Source organism: Diadema setosum, chromosome 8 (assembly GCF_964275005.1).
Source record: "Diadema setosum chromosome 8, eeDiaSeto1, whole genome shotgun sequence".
NCBI classification, from domain to species: domain Eukaryota; kingdom Metazoa; phylum Echinodermata; class Echinoidea; order Diadematoida; family Diadematidae; genus Diadema; species Diadema setosum.
The window spans coordinates 9,927,180-9,943,635 of record NC_092692.1 but is presented as its reverse complement, the minus strand read 5'-3'; the positions used below and the strand labels follow the sequence as shown (position 1 = coordinate 9,943,635).

The following is a 16,456-nucleotide window of genomic DNA, read 5'->3' as shown; positions in this document are numbered from 1 at the left end:
GACGTATTGTGTCGCGGAAAATGGGCTCCGAGCACAAAAAAAAAAAAATGGCAAAAGGTGGCAACCAAATCTGGTAATATCAGCTTAAATATGGTATTAATAAAATTGAGTCGGAAGTCCACAGAAATCTAAACTTTTGGATATTCAAAACTCAAATAATCAGCCTCTTTGCCAGGATATTTACCATTATAACATTCACGAAGATTAAAATCTTTGACTTTTTGCGACATTCATACATTAAGATGAACTCTGAGGAATATGTGAGAGCAATTATAGGTCGATATCTTAAAAACTATGTGTCGAATTAACTTATTTATTAAAGTGGTTACAATTTGTTCTGAAATCCTTATTATAAGTATTTTGCTACTTCAGGAAGGATATAATGTACATAAAATGAGTTGGATTTTTTTGTGAAATATTCTTCAAAGTATTGTCTTTCAACAGGGCATGTCAAAAATTAAAAAAAAAATCAAAATTTCCCAAAATTACTTTTGGCACACTTTGGTATCTCCCTGTGGGTCCATCACTCACTGTGCGCCGCGGCGACAAAGTCGCTGCGGATATTCTGTGGAAGAGAGTACATTTGACAACGGGTCTGGAAACCAGACTAGGTGGATCCGGTTGAACGACGTAAAACCCACTGATCTCTGGAGATCAGTGGTAAAACCGACGAATGCAGTTTGTTTGTGTCAGAGTCAAGGAAAGAACAAAAAGCATGTTGTGCAGTATAGTAGAGAAGACGCGTCACGTGAGTTGTTTACCCGCCAAGCTAGATCAGAATACAGCAGCAAAGAACTCAAAGCAATCAAGCCCACACAGACCATACATGCTGCACTGGTTGAGAGTGCAATGCGTTTGCGTTTTTACTCAAAACGTATCATAGAGAAAACATATTGAACATGCATTATATTTAATTAGAGTCACTTATTCAATCGACACAATAAGGTGTTGTAGGGCCTATAAAAAACCCAAACAAACAGGAGTCTGACACAGGAATAGATTTAAAAAAAAAAATCCCATCATGCATAATCTTGATTTTTTGTTGTTGCAAGTTTCATGGAAGCCAACTATCTTCTATAAGGACCTACTTAGAGCCAATGTTTTCTAACTGATATTTGCGAAAACATAATACTCCGATAATGTTCTCTTGTTTCATTTAGGCCCTATAATTTAGTAGGAGGCCTACATGACCACCCTGTGTCTTTACTAAAAAATGTAGCTTTACTTTTTTTCTTCTTCAATTCTTCTTCTTCTTCTTCTTCTTCTTCTTCTTCTTCTTCTTCTTCTTCTTCTTCTTCTTCTTCTTCTTCTTCTTCTTCTTCTTCTTCTTCTTCTTCTTCTTCTTCTTCTTCTTCTTCTTCTTCTTCTTCTTCTTCTTCTTCTTCTTCTTCTTCTTCTTCTTCTTTAATTTTCAGTCTAAGCCATGCCGAGAGATACGCTGAGTATCGGCGAGCGCCAACAGAGAGGCCGTATAGATGAAATGTACCTACTGAATGCAACTTGATATGGCTTGGTAATGTGGAAGGTGTGTATGCTTGCCTTCTCATGTGGAGATTACAGTACCTTGTGTAATCATATCAGGGAGATGTTACAAAGGAGTGTAATCTCTTCGCAATGTATGCAAATTTACGCGTAGGGTAATATTTTAACATGACAAATAATAAATGCTTAGTATTTCACCGGCTGAATTATGTTCCGAGAGTGGTCCAAACTAAGCCGCTCGTAAGAGTTTTAATATGAAGACCAAAGAAAAAAAATGTTAGAATCATGTGAAGAACTATAGGTGGTAATCTTGTGTACGGAACAACTATTTCAAGTTTTTGTTCAAATCTCATTATATCCCGGACTGAAAAATAAGAGTATTGCATTCGTAGGCGTATATTTCAGTCACAAAAAATTAAAGTATAACCATCTTGTGCACATTTTGGGCATTATTGTTCGCCAGGTTTATCTTTCGAATTATAAGTTATTGGCTAATGCGTTTTTGTGTTGTTGTTTTTTAGATGCAGGGCAGCATTTTCAAAAGAAGTATTGTTTGTTTGTTTGTTTGTTTGGTTGGTTGGTTGTTGTTTTTTTTTTGTTGTTTTTTTTTTTGCTAATTTCATTCGTGTGTCTTATATTCTTCGTATATACACTCAACAATTGCTGCCGTAAATATTGAAGGGGACAGGGAATTGCTGCTGGCTAGTTACGCTGTGTTTAAGAATTAATGATGCATATACACCTAAACAGAAGTGCCGTCTTTTATCAAAACAATAACCTGAAACACCTGCGATAGCGCGCACAGTAACTTTTCGGCGGCTCGGCGCATGGGTAGGCCTATCTCTGCCCCTCCCGAGCTCTCCCGGTAACACCTCCCTTTATCATGTCTCGATGTGTCATGCTCACTCTCTCCCATTCCAATAAATCAACCTCGAGTCATTTTCCCATAGTTGTGTCATGTTATTACAACTTACTTTTGAACTAATTTCGAAATCACACTTGAAGATAACCTCTCATTGTTGGCCGTCTGAAAGTTGAGGACGTGACCTCGGGGATATAGCCTTTTGCAAATGCAGCTCGCTTTAATTTCAGCACACGCTCACATCAGAGAGCGAGACCTAGTACTGTATTAATACCACCATAATTATTTCTTAATATCTCTCAAAATGGGTCTAGAGCAATTACCCCCTGGGTAATTACCCCGGCCGGACCCTTCCCCTGGCCCTAATCCTAATCCTAACCCTAACCCAAACTCCCCGGTAACCCTATAACCCTAATCTTAGTTGCTCGGATATACGCTCAAAATACCTTAACAGCCCATGGCCGGCGGAGCCGTGGGGGCCGTGGGGGCTCGATGTGCACCATACAAAGGAATACATAAGGTGTCATCACTTTTGGGCCCCCACATTTCTTTTTTTTTTTACCCGGAAGTACGTAAGCGGCACTCAATAGAAATAGGCCTAGATAGAGATCTTGAAGTGTGAGCGCGGTAAGGTATGTTTTTGCACTGAAAACCTTTTTTTTTTTTTCTTTTTGCTTGTCAGCTGAAGAAACCCGGAAATGGAAGAGGAGAGTGGAGGTGAGGAGCTTTTTTTTTTTTTTTTTTTTTTTTTTTTTGCTTGTTAGCTCATGAAACCCGGAAGTGGGCCCCCACGCTTTTAAAAACGCTCCGCCGGCCCTGCAGCCTATTTATGATATTGCATGATAGTACACCACGTGGATACTGGATCTCTACCTATACAAATATCGGGTTTGATTCAAGATTTACAAAGGCTGCCAGCCTTTGTAAACTTAAGTTTCATTTTCTCCAAAGAGATTGTGTTGTGTTAATACTAGGGTCCTAACATATTCCTAGTAATCATTTTGAATGCCTGTATCAGCTTGTTGGATATTATGTAGACGGCTAATGTAAAATATGTATTCAAATACACATATTCCCATGCACTTTTTATTATGCTTGACTGGCACACATTTTCCACTTTGTAATTTTGCTTAAAATGGGTGTGCTTTTCACCACTGATGTTACTGATTATTTATTGTCGAAACAGAGTTACCTTTTAACATTTTTTTTTCTTTCCAGCAAGGTTTCATTGTCTTCTTATGGAGGAGCTCCGTGGTCTTTTTTTTTTTTTATTCGATTCAATAATGTTAAAAATGTTAAAATTGTTGTATTGTTCGAATGAAGACAATAATATAGATGTATTTTAACTGAAACTATAGAGCTCTGTTCTAGTATCTAATATGTCATCCTTTTTCATCCTTGATCAAGATTATGGGAGGGGGGGGGGGGTGCGTTCTACGTTCGGGCTCGAGGGGATCAGAGGATCCAAGAATGCTAGTGATAGCGAGAATCAATCAATCAGGAATGAAAACCATGTGACCATTTTCAGCCAATGAGCATTCATCCTTGTCACTTCGATACACAGTACACAAAATGTACGTGACTGCGAATATTCGAGGGCTATTTCATTAACCAATGGAAAGGTAAGAAATTTATCCACTTCTGTAAATGTCTTTTTTTGTAATGTTCAAGTGCTTTGTTTGGCATTACATATTTCAAGCTCTGTATGGATTTTCTAGGCAAAGCGATGGGAGGAACACGAAATTCCATCATAACCGGTTCGCAGCTAGTGCAGCTGCAGATTCCCGCGAAGCCTCGCCGAACAGACAGCAAACTGACCCTGATACACCGGGGGAGGTGTCTGCCGTGGTCCCGTTAAGAGCAGCTAGCAGCTCCCTGGCCTTGTGTACGGTATAGTTGTTCCATTTGCACTGCACTGAGTGCTGAGGCGCTGCGCTGACAACAATGCAATATTAATGTCAACTGTCCATCACCATCAGAATTTGCACTCGAACGTTAGATTGAAATTGCGACTTGCAACGCATAATCATTAATAGCTTCTAAGCTACTGTAGCATGAATGTGTCTACTCCATCGAGTCCATGTCTGATGAACCAGGAAAAGTGTCATAGACATCCCATAAAACTGTCAGTTAAATTGCCGTCAGTTCTATTAAATTAACCGTGTTAACGTTATACCTTAACTCAGATATCTAACATTACTACGTAGAGAATCTGAATGGTATTTTTAATACTGACTGAGTCATAATCATTGCCAATTGCATGGATCGGTAGTCTACATGTAATAAATAAAAGACTTTGTATGACAAACAAGGTCCATAAAGTCTGTTCTTAGTGTTATATGTAACGTTAAGTGTTAAGGTGTAGATTATAATGACATAAGTTAACAGTAAGAATTCCAGTACTATGGATGGTATCTAGTATGAATAGTGCATAACTCCTATGAGAGAAGAAGGGAGGGTGCCGTGTCACTGGCAATGCAGTTTCGTACTCCCTACACGCACGAGTATATTCTTCAGTCCTCAGTGTATAGGATATATGGGTTAGGCCAAGGGTGTGGGTTTATTGTGGTATTAAGATCTACATGTATAAGAATGCCGATACAGAATGAAACTACATTATAGCATCAAAGGGGGAATGTGTCTTAGTCTGAGGATTCCACTGAATGCAGAGCTATTTGCGAGTGAGATGAATTTCAATGCAGTGCAGAAAGGATTTTGTGTATGTTCTCCTTTCAGAAATAATTCATTCCTCTAGGAACCAGCTCATATGAGAAGCTAGATTGCTTGGATTGTTGATGCAGTGTAGTCATTTGCTGATAGTCATTATGATTTAATATGAATCAACACATTTTTATGCATCAAACATGTACTCTTAGACTTAAGCCACTGTTAAGCGTCAATATTATGAACCTAGAAAGTACATTAATGAACGTAAAAAGTACATTATTCATGGTTTGTAATCTTTGACAAGTTATTTTGTATGAAGTATTCACTTTGCTTTGAAATGTTATCAACAATTGTTTATCAGTAAACTGGTCGATTTGATTTCAGCAGTTCACCCTACATATCATAATAGGAATGAGATGAGCATTGACCAACTACTGCAGCTAGATTAGCCATGATTCAAAGCTATCACCTTCTATTACTATCATTCAAGGAAGTACAAGTATCACATTCATCTGTCAATATGGAAAATGATTATGTAATTTTATTTGTCAAAGAAATTCAGCTTACTCAACTGGCATTCTAAAGGTGATAGTCCAGTATCCAGAACTTTGAAAAGCTCAGAAAACTTAACCTTTACAAAAGAAACATGGCAAGTGACAATGGGACAACAGCAACATAAATAAAAATACTCCTTGGGTTTACTGCAAATACTGTACGAGCTGAAATTTTCGCGTACAGATATTTTCGCGAATTGCTACTAGGAGGACATTTTCACGTGTTGTTAATTTCGCGGTTGCGAGGTCTAACTGTACTTATCTATTCGCACGTTGTTATTTTCGCGTGTTGTTATTTTCGCGATTCAAAGGTGATTCGCGAAATTCGCGAAAATAAAACCACCGCGAAATTTTCAGCTCGTACAGTAAGGCATGTTTTGCAATGATTGTGGAAATTCTGTTCGTGTCAGTGTAATGTCAGATACAAGCATTCAAGACAAGAGTGTAAGTATTTAAAAAAAAAGAGCCAGCAAAGAATTTTGGACAAGTTGCTCTTACCAGACAGACTTTAAAAATTTCAAAATTTTCAACAGACTGTCTGATTTTCCTCAAACTTCCCAGACAGACTCTCAAAAAAAAAAAGCAAAAAAAAAAAAGCAAAAAAAGCAACTTAACGCATGATGATTTTTTTGTTTTGTTTTTGAAATCACATTGTGTACTCACAGTGTGGGAACATACTGAAGATTCCATATCAAAGTAAATAGTTTCTATAGTACAAGTGAAGACACAGTCTTATTATGTGTAGTTTTTATGGCTTTAACAAAAATCAGGGAAGTTTATTTTGCAGGGCCTTCTCTCTTTTATAGTAAAGTTTGTGGTGTCTAATACACAAAACAATCAAGCCTTAAGTATCATATACACGTTGTATTCACTCATATTCATGAACTACAGTCAAACCTGCTGTGGCAACTGACAACCACCTGTATACAACAACCTGCGCATTACAACCACTGTGAAAATTCTCCACAGAGAAAACATGTTGCTGAGTTCCTGCTATATAGTGACCTCTTGCAGCATGCAGCAATAGAGCCTATTAGTGAAGTTTAAGGAAAATCAGACAGTCCGTTGAAAATTCATGAAATTTTTTCATGAAATTTTGGTGCTGCCATTGCTGGATGAAAAGACTACGGTGTACTGCAGTTTGTGATGTCACTACAGACCAACAATTATCTAAAAACTGTACCAAAAGAGAATCCCACAAAATTTTAGGGATTTTTTGTGATGATATGGTTTTATAGAGCTACCTACATGTGTATGTATAATGTGTAGATGGTAATGTTATATAATATGTAATCACATTATGACTTATTTCCTCCAAAGGCAGCATCTAAATGTCAGGGAATGTTCCTGAGCACTGATAGATGTTTTATTGGATTTTCCCAGAGGATAAAAATATGCGAGGGTGACTAAACAAATCAGAACAAACTCCCCCAAAACAAACAACAACAGCTGACAAACCACTCCTCTGCTATTTAGGTGATACGCTAACGACATATCACCTATTGTGTTTGCTCAAAGTTCCCATTTCTTTCTGACGAATTTTGTGAACAAAATATCTCAGTAATGACATTCAAACCATTTCACATGAAATTTTCAGTCATCATATCTCATGACAATATCTCAGCACAGCAACATTTTCATGCCGATAACTTATCTGTGACGTCATCTAGGCGTCATTTTGTGATTTTCAATGATCCATCATAACTTCATAACTAAATGTCATTTCTTTACCATTTTTGGTAGACATAAAGTTCAAGTCACATCTGGGGGGTGTTTCATCAACGCTTGTCAGCGCCGCCAACTGTCGGCGCTGACCAATTTCAACGAAATCTTTGGTTTTGATTGGCTGAGATGCTCTGGTCACTGACTGTTACTATGGTGATTCAAGTTGTCAGCGCCGACAAACGTTGATGAAACACCCCCCACATCATCCTGTACTATGCTAATTACCCAGGTCACCATGACCTCCAAAATATAAAATGCTCCACACGAACTCCCGACCAGTTTTCTCGAGGTTTCAGACAATTTTAAGCGTTTAAAAAAATTTTGTGCGTGCGCGTCTGTCCGCACGTTTTCGCGCACGCAGTGCGTAAGCAACACGAAAATGCACTTTTTTTGACTGATTTGGATTCCTGATACATTAAGTAACAATATCCATTGATTTCCGATCGATTTTGACCAATAACAAAGGAGTGCACTGGCGTCAAAGTTAAAAATCCGCGAGCGCGTCTATGTGTAAATATAGTTAAAAACATGTCTTCGTTTATTTTGCCATAGCTCTTTAAAATGTCCGGTAACTCTATGTTTTTATTGCATATTGCAAAAGCATATGAATTGTTAATAACAATACAGTATCAATATTTCCATGAATACTCTATGACGTCATCATATCGTCATCTGAAATCAAAAAAGTTGAATTGAATTTTTTGAGGTACTGTTTCTGACATTCATTTGCTGGTATCTGTGTTGTTTTAGCTCAATATTATCCCAAATTTATGTTGTACTTTGAACATTTCTCTTTCAAGTCCATGTCATTGTTTTGCAATTTAATAACGTCATCATACTGGAAATTGTGATTAAAGGCAAAGACTCAAAATCAGCCAAGTTTACGTGTTATGTCTATGGGAGGTGATTTTTTTTTAACCATGCATTGACTTGAAAATGTTCAAGCACCTTTTCCTCAGCTGATTTTGCTCCATTTCCTCTGAAACTTAAGTATGTTGTAGCTGAGACAATAAGCTGCAGTAATCAGGCATTTTATTTTTTTCAAATCTCCTCATCAGGTTGATAATTTTGCAGCTTAAAACTGAAAATGAGAATGGAATGTGGACGAAATGATTCCTGATTTATCTTTCACATAATAAGCTTACGTTCCTCATATTTCCTCGTCGAGACATATACAGTAGCTGAGAGGTTAAAGGCGACGTCTCTGACGCCAGAGACGTGAGATTGCACACGTGCGGGTTTGAACCCCACAAGAACATGGAAAAAAATACTTCTATCTTTTACTTTTTTTTTCTTCAATGGAGTAATTACACTTTCGTCCATGTTGAAATCACGTTCTCATGTAAACGCACACACACACACACACACACAATATCCCTTTGTTTTGTGTCGGAGACCACATTGCTTCGACTGCTGCAAAATTTTGCAGGCTTATAGGGTTTGTCAAACTTATCATATTATATAATGACGACGAGATGAGACATAGCCCTCTTGGTTTTGTAAATAATGGTCAAAGTTCATATTTGAAAATACAAATGTTATTTACGTAAAGTGAAGGTGACTCTTAAAAGACTTTATCGCCATGTTTGATTTCTGTTTTCTTTTTTTTTTACATTTTGAAGACCTATTGGTAAATATTCATTTACATAGCCTGTCTAATCGACTTCCTTGCACACGTAGACACATGCATGAGATTTCCGCTTGGTTGCATGACAGAAACAATTTGATCTGAATTATGTAGGACTGTATAAAAAAACTGGACTTCACAAATGTTTCTCAATATGATTTCAAGTCGCTATTTAATATCATTTTTTCGTTGTCGATCACCCGTGACCGATATCTGATGACCCCCAGCGTATCACCTAACTCGTCTTCACTGTGGCGAGTTTCATATCTCGTTAATAATTCAGAATCAATTATTGGATCTTTAAAGGAGACCTCCGGATGATTTTCAGATTTTTACATTTGAACAACTATAAATTAGTTGTACTGAGGACAGAGTTTCAGAATTTATGATTATTGGGATGAAGAATAAGAATATTTTCAAAATTTATAACAAATTGCAATGAACAAGGATGATGACATGGCAGAGTCACCATAAGAATGCATGAGTTGGGGCTCAAGGAAGCAGAACAAAAGAAGAAGGCATGCATAGATTATTCACAGGTGAACTCGCAGGCAAGCAGTATTGTAAAGAAATTACACTGCTACATTTCTGAAATATGTGAGCCTCCTATGTCATCATCCTTGTTCAGTGTAATTTGTTTCAGGTTTTTCAAAGTATTGTTTTGCTGCTCAAGAATCACAATAAATTCCACAAATCTATACATGAAGCTGTTGATTTATGTTCTTCATGATGCTAAATTATGAAAATCGTCTGGAATTCCCCTTTAATACAATTCTAACAATGGTTGCAAGCAGCTGAAAAGCAATCAGCCTAACCTTCACCATACACTGCTGATGTTAGTAATGCACAGATGACTAGATGATAATCCAAATTTCACATTGGTCACTCATCATTGTGGAATGCAAAATGTCGCTCTTTTGCCAAGTCATGTATAAATTACAATGTAGGTGTGTGTACATTCATTAATATCTTAACTTGAAAATCCTCACAACCCACAACAATCAGAATACAATGGCCTTGGTTCTGAAGAAAGAAAAAAAAAAAATGTGTGTACAGTTTGTTCTTCCTGCTAGGTTTACTTCATGATGCAAGGGCTGCAATTGATGACAGTTTTCAAATGAAGTATAAATAGTGGGATGCAGTTTGATTACTGTAAACAGACTAAACAATATTTTCACGGTATGAAATTCCTGCAAATTGGAGCCGACGGCCTTTTACGCGGCACAACATTTTTGCAAGTTGCCTCTAACATTCAATGCGTATAGTGTAGACAAGAACTTTCACATGCATTTTAAAGGGTGTGTACAGTTCTGGTCGAGGTGAGGATTTAGCTTTTAACGTTTTGGAAGATATTCAGAAACCACTCTATGAGATGTCAAAGAGCATGCAGTTCTGAGGGGTATCAAAAGTTTATTCGATGAAAATCGGTTTTGAAATGGCCGAGATATCCAAAAACAAGGTGAAACAAAGAGATCCTAATAAAGTTGTGGCATGTTGCCTTTTATTATTAGCACTTTTTGGGATATCTCAGCCATTTGAAAACCAATTTTCTTCAAATAAATGTTGAATCCTTCTTAAGATTACATGCTCTTTCATATTTCATAAGAGGTTTTTCATTATCTCACTTAGGAATGTTCAAAACATGAATCCCCACCTCAACCAGTACTGTACAGTCCCTTTAATTTCGCGACTGAATCTTGGCTCTCATGAAATTCACAAAATTCAAATGCATACGAACATTCCTCATTTTACAGTCTTGTTTTTAACCATTACAGCCCATTATGTGGAGGGCTCAAGGCAGGCATTGCATAGTCTACCCATGGAGCTACCAAACCCAAAGGACAGCATATGAAATCATGATAGGCCTATTTGTGTACTTGAAGCATATAAAACTGCCTTCCCTGAACCTCCTGTGCATGTTTGTTTATAAATATGGTCATTATTTGTATTTCTTTTTTTTTACATTTATGTGATTTCCATTGCTTCATTGTTTTTGTTTTGTAATATCAAAATGTAGGAATGATTTAAGTGTTCTTATACTTGTTTAAACTACATATGATCATGTCTGTCATTTCTGAGGTATTTACTCTTACAGTATGGGTGTTGTATTTTTTTTCCCCACAGTGTTTCCAGTTACACCCAGTGGAATTAAAAGCCCTCTTTCATAGTGTACATGTGAAAATATCACAGACATAATACTAAGAATGCTGAATGATTTTTTTTTTTTTTTGCATCCAATGAAAGAGGGAGCGTTTGCATTTCCTACGATTATTTCAGGTGAAAGCGCTCGGCCAGTGACACGAAAGGAGATGACGTCGCAAAGAGATGTTTTTGAGGGGTAGCGAGAGAAAGTTTGCAGGCAGCTGACGGAACAGTAAAAAGAGAGAGCAAGCATGTTCAATCCAGATGGATCATTCCCTTTCACCCCTGACAGGGATGTTGGCCAACAGTATGAATCTACTCCCCTTTTTCTTTTATTTATGAAATCATTTTGTATGTTGTCTCTTTGTAATTTAAGACATCTCGATGGCTGTTTCATTTGATTTCTTTGACTAACACTTTCCTTTCGTCATTGTATTCCCATCGATTAAAATCCACTCTTTGAAATGCAGGGTTGCTGTACGATTGATGTGCTGTCACCACACTTTTAACTTTTAACATATAGTAAACAGAATGGAAGTAAGAATCATACATTCATAATTCATCATGTACACACATTTTAAAGGTCTAGTTTACCTTTCAGTGATTTAGAATTTTTTCAAGATATCACATTTGATGCATCTGTAGGTCTGTTGTATTACAAAACATCCTACCATATATAATTTTTGCAATAAAGCCTAAAGTATAAGGAGATATCACATCAGTATTTTTCTTTTAAACCATAACTGTAGACAGTTAAAGTCTGGAAACATTTTTATTATAACTACTGGTATTGTTAACATTTTGTGTATTTAACAATATTACTTAACATTGATAATATGGATTCAGATTCACAGTGGTTGTTTCTATCCCTAACTCTCAGTTTAAAACTATTCTAAAGCACTAATGCTGGGTTTTGTTTCATCTGCAAATGGTATTAAATTAGACCTTTAAGTGCACTGGTCTATGGCTTGAGGAGCGATAAAGAGGGAAATGTCCGACGAAATCTTGATTGCGTATGCAATACAGTATTAACACTATTTTAAAACTGCTTAATGTGAGGCACTGTTGCCTTACAGGTGCTCTGGCAGCTCTGCACAATGTTCAGACGGTAATCCTCAACTCTAAGTTAAAATGGCAATCCTTAACTCGAAATTAAGAATCACCATCTGAATGTAACTATTTTTGTGTTATCATTAGATCATTTAGATGTCGCATTTTGAATAGTAGTACTTATACTGAATAGTATATAGTAATAATTACATTAAAGGACAAGTTCACCTTCATTAACATAAGGATTGAGAGAATGTTGCAAAATTAGTAGAACACATCATTGAAAGTTTGAGGAAAATGGGACAATCCGTTCAAAAGTTATGAAATTTTGAAGTTTTTGAGCAGTAACCGCTGGATGAGAAGACTACTGCAGTGTATGATGTCACATGTGTACAACAATATAAGGAAGATATAAAGAGAATTTCACGAAATTTCATCTTTTGAAAAAAGTACACATTCCCTTGACTCGTTACTGACATATGTTATGGGCATTATTATTCCCATTGCCTTTAGAAAGGCAACTCAAGTGCTCTTTTATTATACGAGAAAAGTGAAAATATGTTTAATTTTCCTTACATTTTCTTTATACTGTTGTACTCATATGACATCACAAGCCTTAGTAGTCTCCTCATCCAGCGGTTCCAACACAAAAATTTTAAAAATTCATAACTTTTGCATCGATTGTCCAATTTTCCTCAAACTTTCACTGATGTGTTCTACTAATATTGCTGCATTCTCTCAATCCATTTGTTTATGAAGGTGAACTTGTCCTTTAAGTACACACCTGCGTAACCTTAGAAATGGAGTTGGCAGCCAGTAAAAGTATGGAGAACTTCGAATGATGCAGTAGACTGCAATGTTTTGTTTGCACTTTGCACAGAAGCTTGCCGTGCGTAATTGTAGTTAAATTATTTGTACAATCGGAGGTTGACACAAGGCTTCATTGGTACAGTACTGTGGTGTTGTTGATAAATGGGAAATCTGAGATGAAGTTAAGATAATGTTAAAGGTAGGGGATACCTTTTACAGATCTCCCAAAATGCAGCAAAACATTAAATATGGACCTCAGGGGACTTGTTTAGGCCACTGCTGAGAAATTTGGAAGTCAACAGTTATCTACAATTTGAATAATGCACAAAACTCAACTACTCAGTAGTTCTGTGTGTCAGCCACACTTAAGCCTTTTTGTTGCAATCTTCTGTATTTTTCATCTATGAACACAAATCTAAAAGTATAAGAGCTGATGTAATAAGATATAGAGTGTGTGGCAAGAATGTACATAGAAATGTTTGTAAGTTTTGATGAACTTTCTTCACAAAATATACATGATGGACACACATGCAGTGCATGGGTCTGCAAAGGTAGCCTAGTAATGTACTGGAATTTACGGTGAGCCCCGAAAAAAATTCAATTCAAAATCTAACGGTCAATAAAAATGTACTAAATGTTACCTTTCACTTTCAATACTTTATGGGAGTTTCTAAAATGATACTCTCTTCAACATACCACTGTATTTATACAACTCTTCATTTAAGGCATGCAAATGGGATTCCCTACCTTTAAGTCAGAGTAGTCAAGATATATGGTTTGCTGTTGGGTCAATATGTTTGTTTGTTTGTTGTACATGTATTTTATTGCTGTTTTGTGGAGTGCACCGGCAAGCAGAATTGATGATGTTGTTATCTTGTAGTGAAAACACTCATGTGATGGCACTTGACCTGATGGCCAGGAATACTATCAGAGCAGCTTCCCAAATGGCAAAGTTTTCCATATTCCTGGCTGTTCTAGGGCTTGATATCGTATTATAAAAGCATGTTTTAATTAACTTGTGTTATCATGACATAATGGTATATGGTATATAATACAAGGGGTTTGACACACTGTCAGCTGATTAAGATCTCCTCTCTACTGGTAATTCTGTGACATCATCTCATACTAAATTACACAGTATACACACACACACATAAACCCATGCAGGTTACAGTCGCACACAGGGACATCGGTGTACATGTATGTGCAGCATACATGCAATGTGTGCTCTGCATGTATGTACTACTGTAATTAGTTGATAACGATTGTATTGTGTTGTTACAAACTCGCATGGCTTAACTCTTGCCTTTATGGAGCAACAACACATTAACACACTGTGTTCACAGAGGACATTATGGATGGAAAATGGAGAGAGATCACCAGTCCAAATAAAGCAGATAATGATATCAATGATAGTACATTACAACAAAGGAGAAGATGCAAAAAAAAAGTGTATATGATAATCATAAGGTAATTCTGTTTTTCTCTGGCATTTGGCATGAATGTACCTCAGCAGCCATTATTTGCAAGAGTATTATTTTTCAAGAAATGTATCATTAGTATGAAATTCATTGTAGAAGCTATCTGTGTAATGCATACCAAAGCTATGCGGAGCTGTAGACACATGTCAACCAACTCCAGCTTTGAAAAGGTGCTCTGCCCCATTAGTGCATGAAAGAAGAAATGGGTATAACACTGCATTCTTGGTAGTACATGTATATTGTGAGTATTTGTCCAAAGTGATTACTGGTAGAAACATCATCCTAGAGCTACTTGTACTACCAGTATATCAAAATGAATGCCCAGCCATAGCACGTTAAATGGAAATTATATTTCAGTCTCATTAAGAGTTTATTTCTTTATTTTGGCTGAATCATGACAAATATTAAAGACTGTTGCTTTGACTTGACACATATTGAGACACCCCCCCCCCAAACAAAAGAAGTTTAATGAGCAGTGACATTTGTTTTTATTTTTCTACTGTAGGGCCTTTGGCAGTAAATTTGGAGGCCCGCAGCCTCTTCCGGGAATCCCTTCGCAGCAGACACCGCAGCCAAGCCTGGAGAACGCCCTCGTGCCGATTGGCGGGCGTCGGTCTCAGCTTTCCCAGGTCCCCGGCAGCCAGCTGTCCATGGGGGACTACCAGAATGGCCGCCTGCAGCAGATGGAAAATAGGCTGGGCATCGCCGAGCAATCCAACCGCGCCCTGCTGGAGGAGGTCGTCCGCTTACAAGGTGAGCACTCGACAGACTGCGAAGAAATATATCCAATTCTGTGTCTTTTCGTGTCGACACCTCTCAGTTGTATTAATGTGCAAAAGATGAAGGCACCTTTTTTTCATTACACTCGGGGAAACATTGCCCTCAAAAGATTCAAAGCTAATCGCAAGTCGATCTGAAGTACCTCACTGTAAAGAGTTGATGTGCTGTAGTCACCCTAATTTGTACAGAATCAATGAGATCTTTTGAATGAGGGTTTGTTTTCATGTTGCCCTAAATCCCAGTGAATGAATATCAGGGTAAAACCATTTATATATCATGTTCATGTGTAAATTGCAGTATAATATATGGAATCCCTATTTTCTATTGTCAGGCGAGCTAAAACAATCACATCGGAGAACAGAAGACTCTCTGCTTGCTGAGCGGCAGGCGCGGCAGCAGCTGACAGAAAACATCCGAGCCTCCAATGACCTGATCGGCCAGCTTGGGGCGAGGCTGAAAAGGGCCGAGGAGCGGGTGTCCGACGAGAGGACGGCGGTCGGTGCTCTGGTCAACCACACCAAGCAGGTGGAGCAGGCTGTACTGGGGAGCCAGCAGGAGTTGATGGCTAAGAAGGACCAGCAAATGGCCAAGTAAGCATGCCAGCTGGTGGTGGTGGTTTTACTGGTGGTGGGGATAGCGATGGTGCCGATGGTGGTGATGGTAGTGGTGGTGATGATGGTGGTTGTGGTTGTGATGGTACTAGTGGTTGTGGTAGCATGGTGATGGTGGTTGTGGTAGCATGGTGATGGTGGCGGTGGAGGTGATTGTACTGGCTGTGGTGGTGATTGTAATGGTGGTGATGGTGATGATGGTGGTATACTACATGATGATGGTGATGGTAGTGGTGATGATGATGATGGTGGTTGGTGGTGGTTGTGATAGTGATGGTGGTGATGGTGGTGATGATGATGGTGATGATGGCGATGATGGCGATGATGATGATAGTGGGGATAGTGGTGTTGACTGTGACGGTGTTTACTGGGATGCTCATAGCAATGTGTTGATATTGGTAGTCATAGCAATAATGGTGAAGAGGAAGAGGAGGAGGAGGGAATAAATATAATATAGAGATGTTGGTTATGATGATTGATGTGGATTTAGTCAGATGCCTATGTTTGCAGTCATGGTATGGTCTGCTTGGTACTAATGACCCTCATAGAATCACAACTTCTTCATTTCATTTACATGAGAACAGGTTGCCAATTGCAGTGAAAGCATTAATGGATTGGAAAACGAAAGGGGGAGGATGAAGTGAATGTCATGACAGATATGAATT

At 37.9% G+C, this 16,456-nt stretch overlaps 1 protein-coding gene across 1 annotated transcript in view; it reads left to right on the top strand.

Annotated features, from left to right (window-relative positions):
- The first annotated feature begins 3,937 nt into the window (after positions 1-3,937).
- LOC140231802 (uncharacterized) overlaps positions 3,938-16,456 on the top strand; it is a 47,545-nt gene continuing 35,026 nt past the window's right edge. The window contains exons 1-4 of the mRNA XM_072311954.1: positions 3,938-3,966; positions 11,195-11,366; positions 14,906-15,153; positions 15,512-15,770. Coding sequence (XP_072168055.1) covers positions 11,311-11,366; positions 14,906-15,153; positions 15,512-15,770 — 563 coding nt within the window. The 5' untranslated portion in view covers positions 3,938-3,966; positions 11,195-11,310. The remainder of the gene's footprint in view (positions 3,967-11,194; positions 11,367-14,905; positions 15,154-15,511; positions 15,771-16,456) is intronic.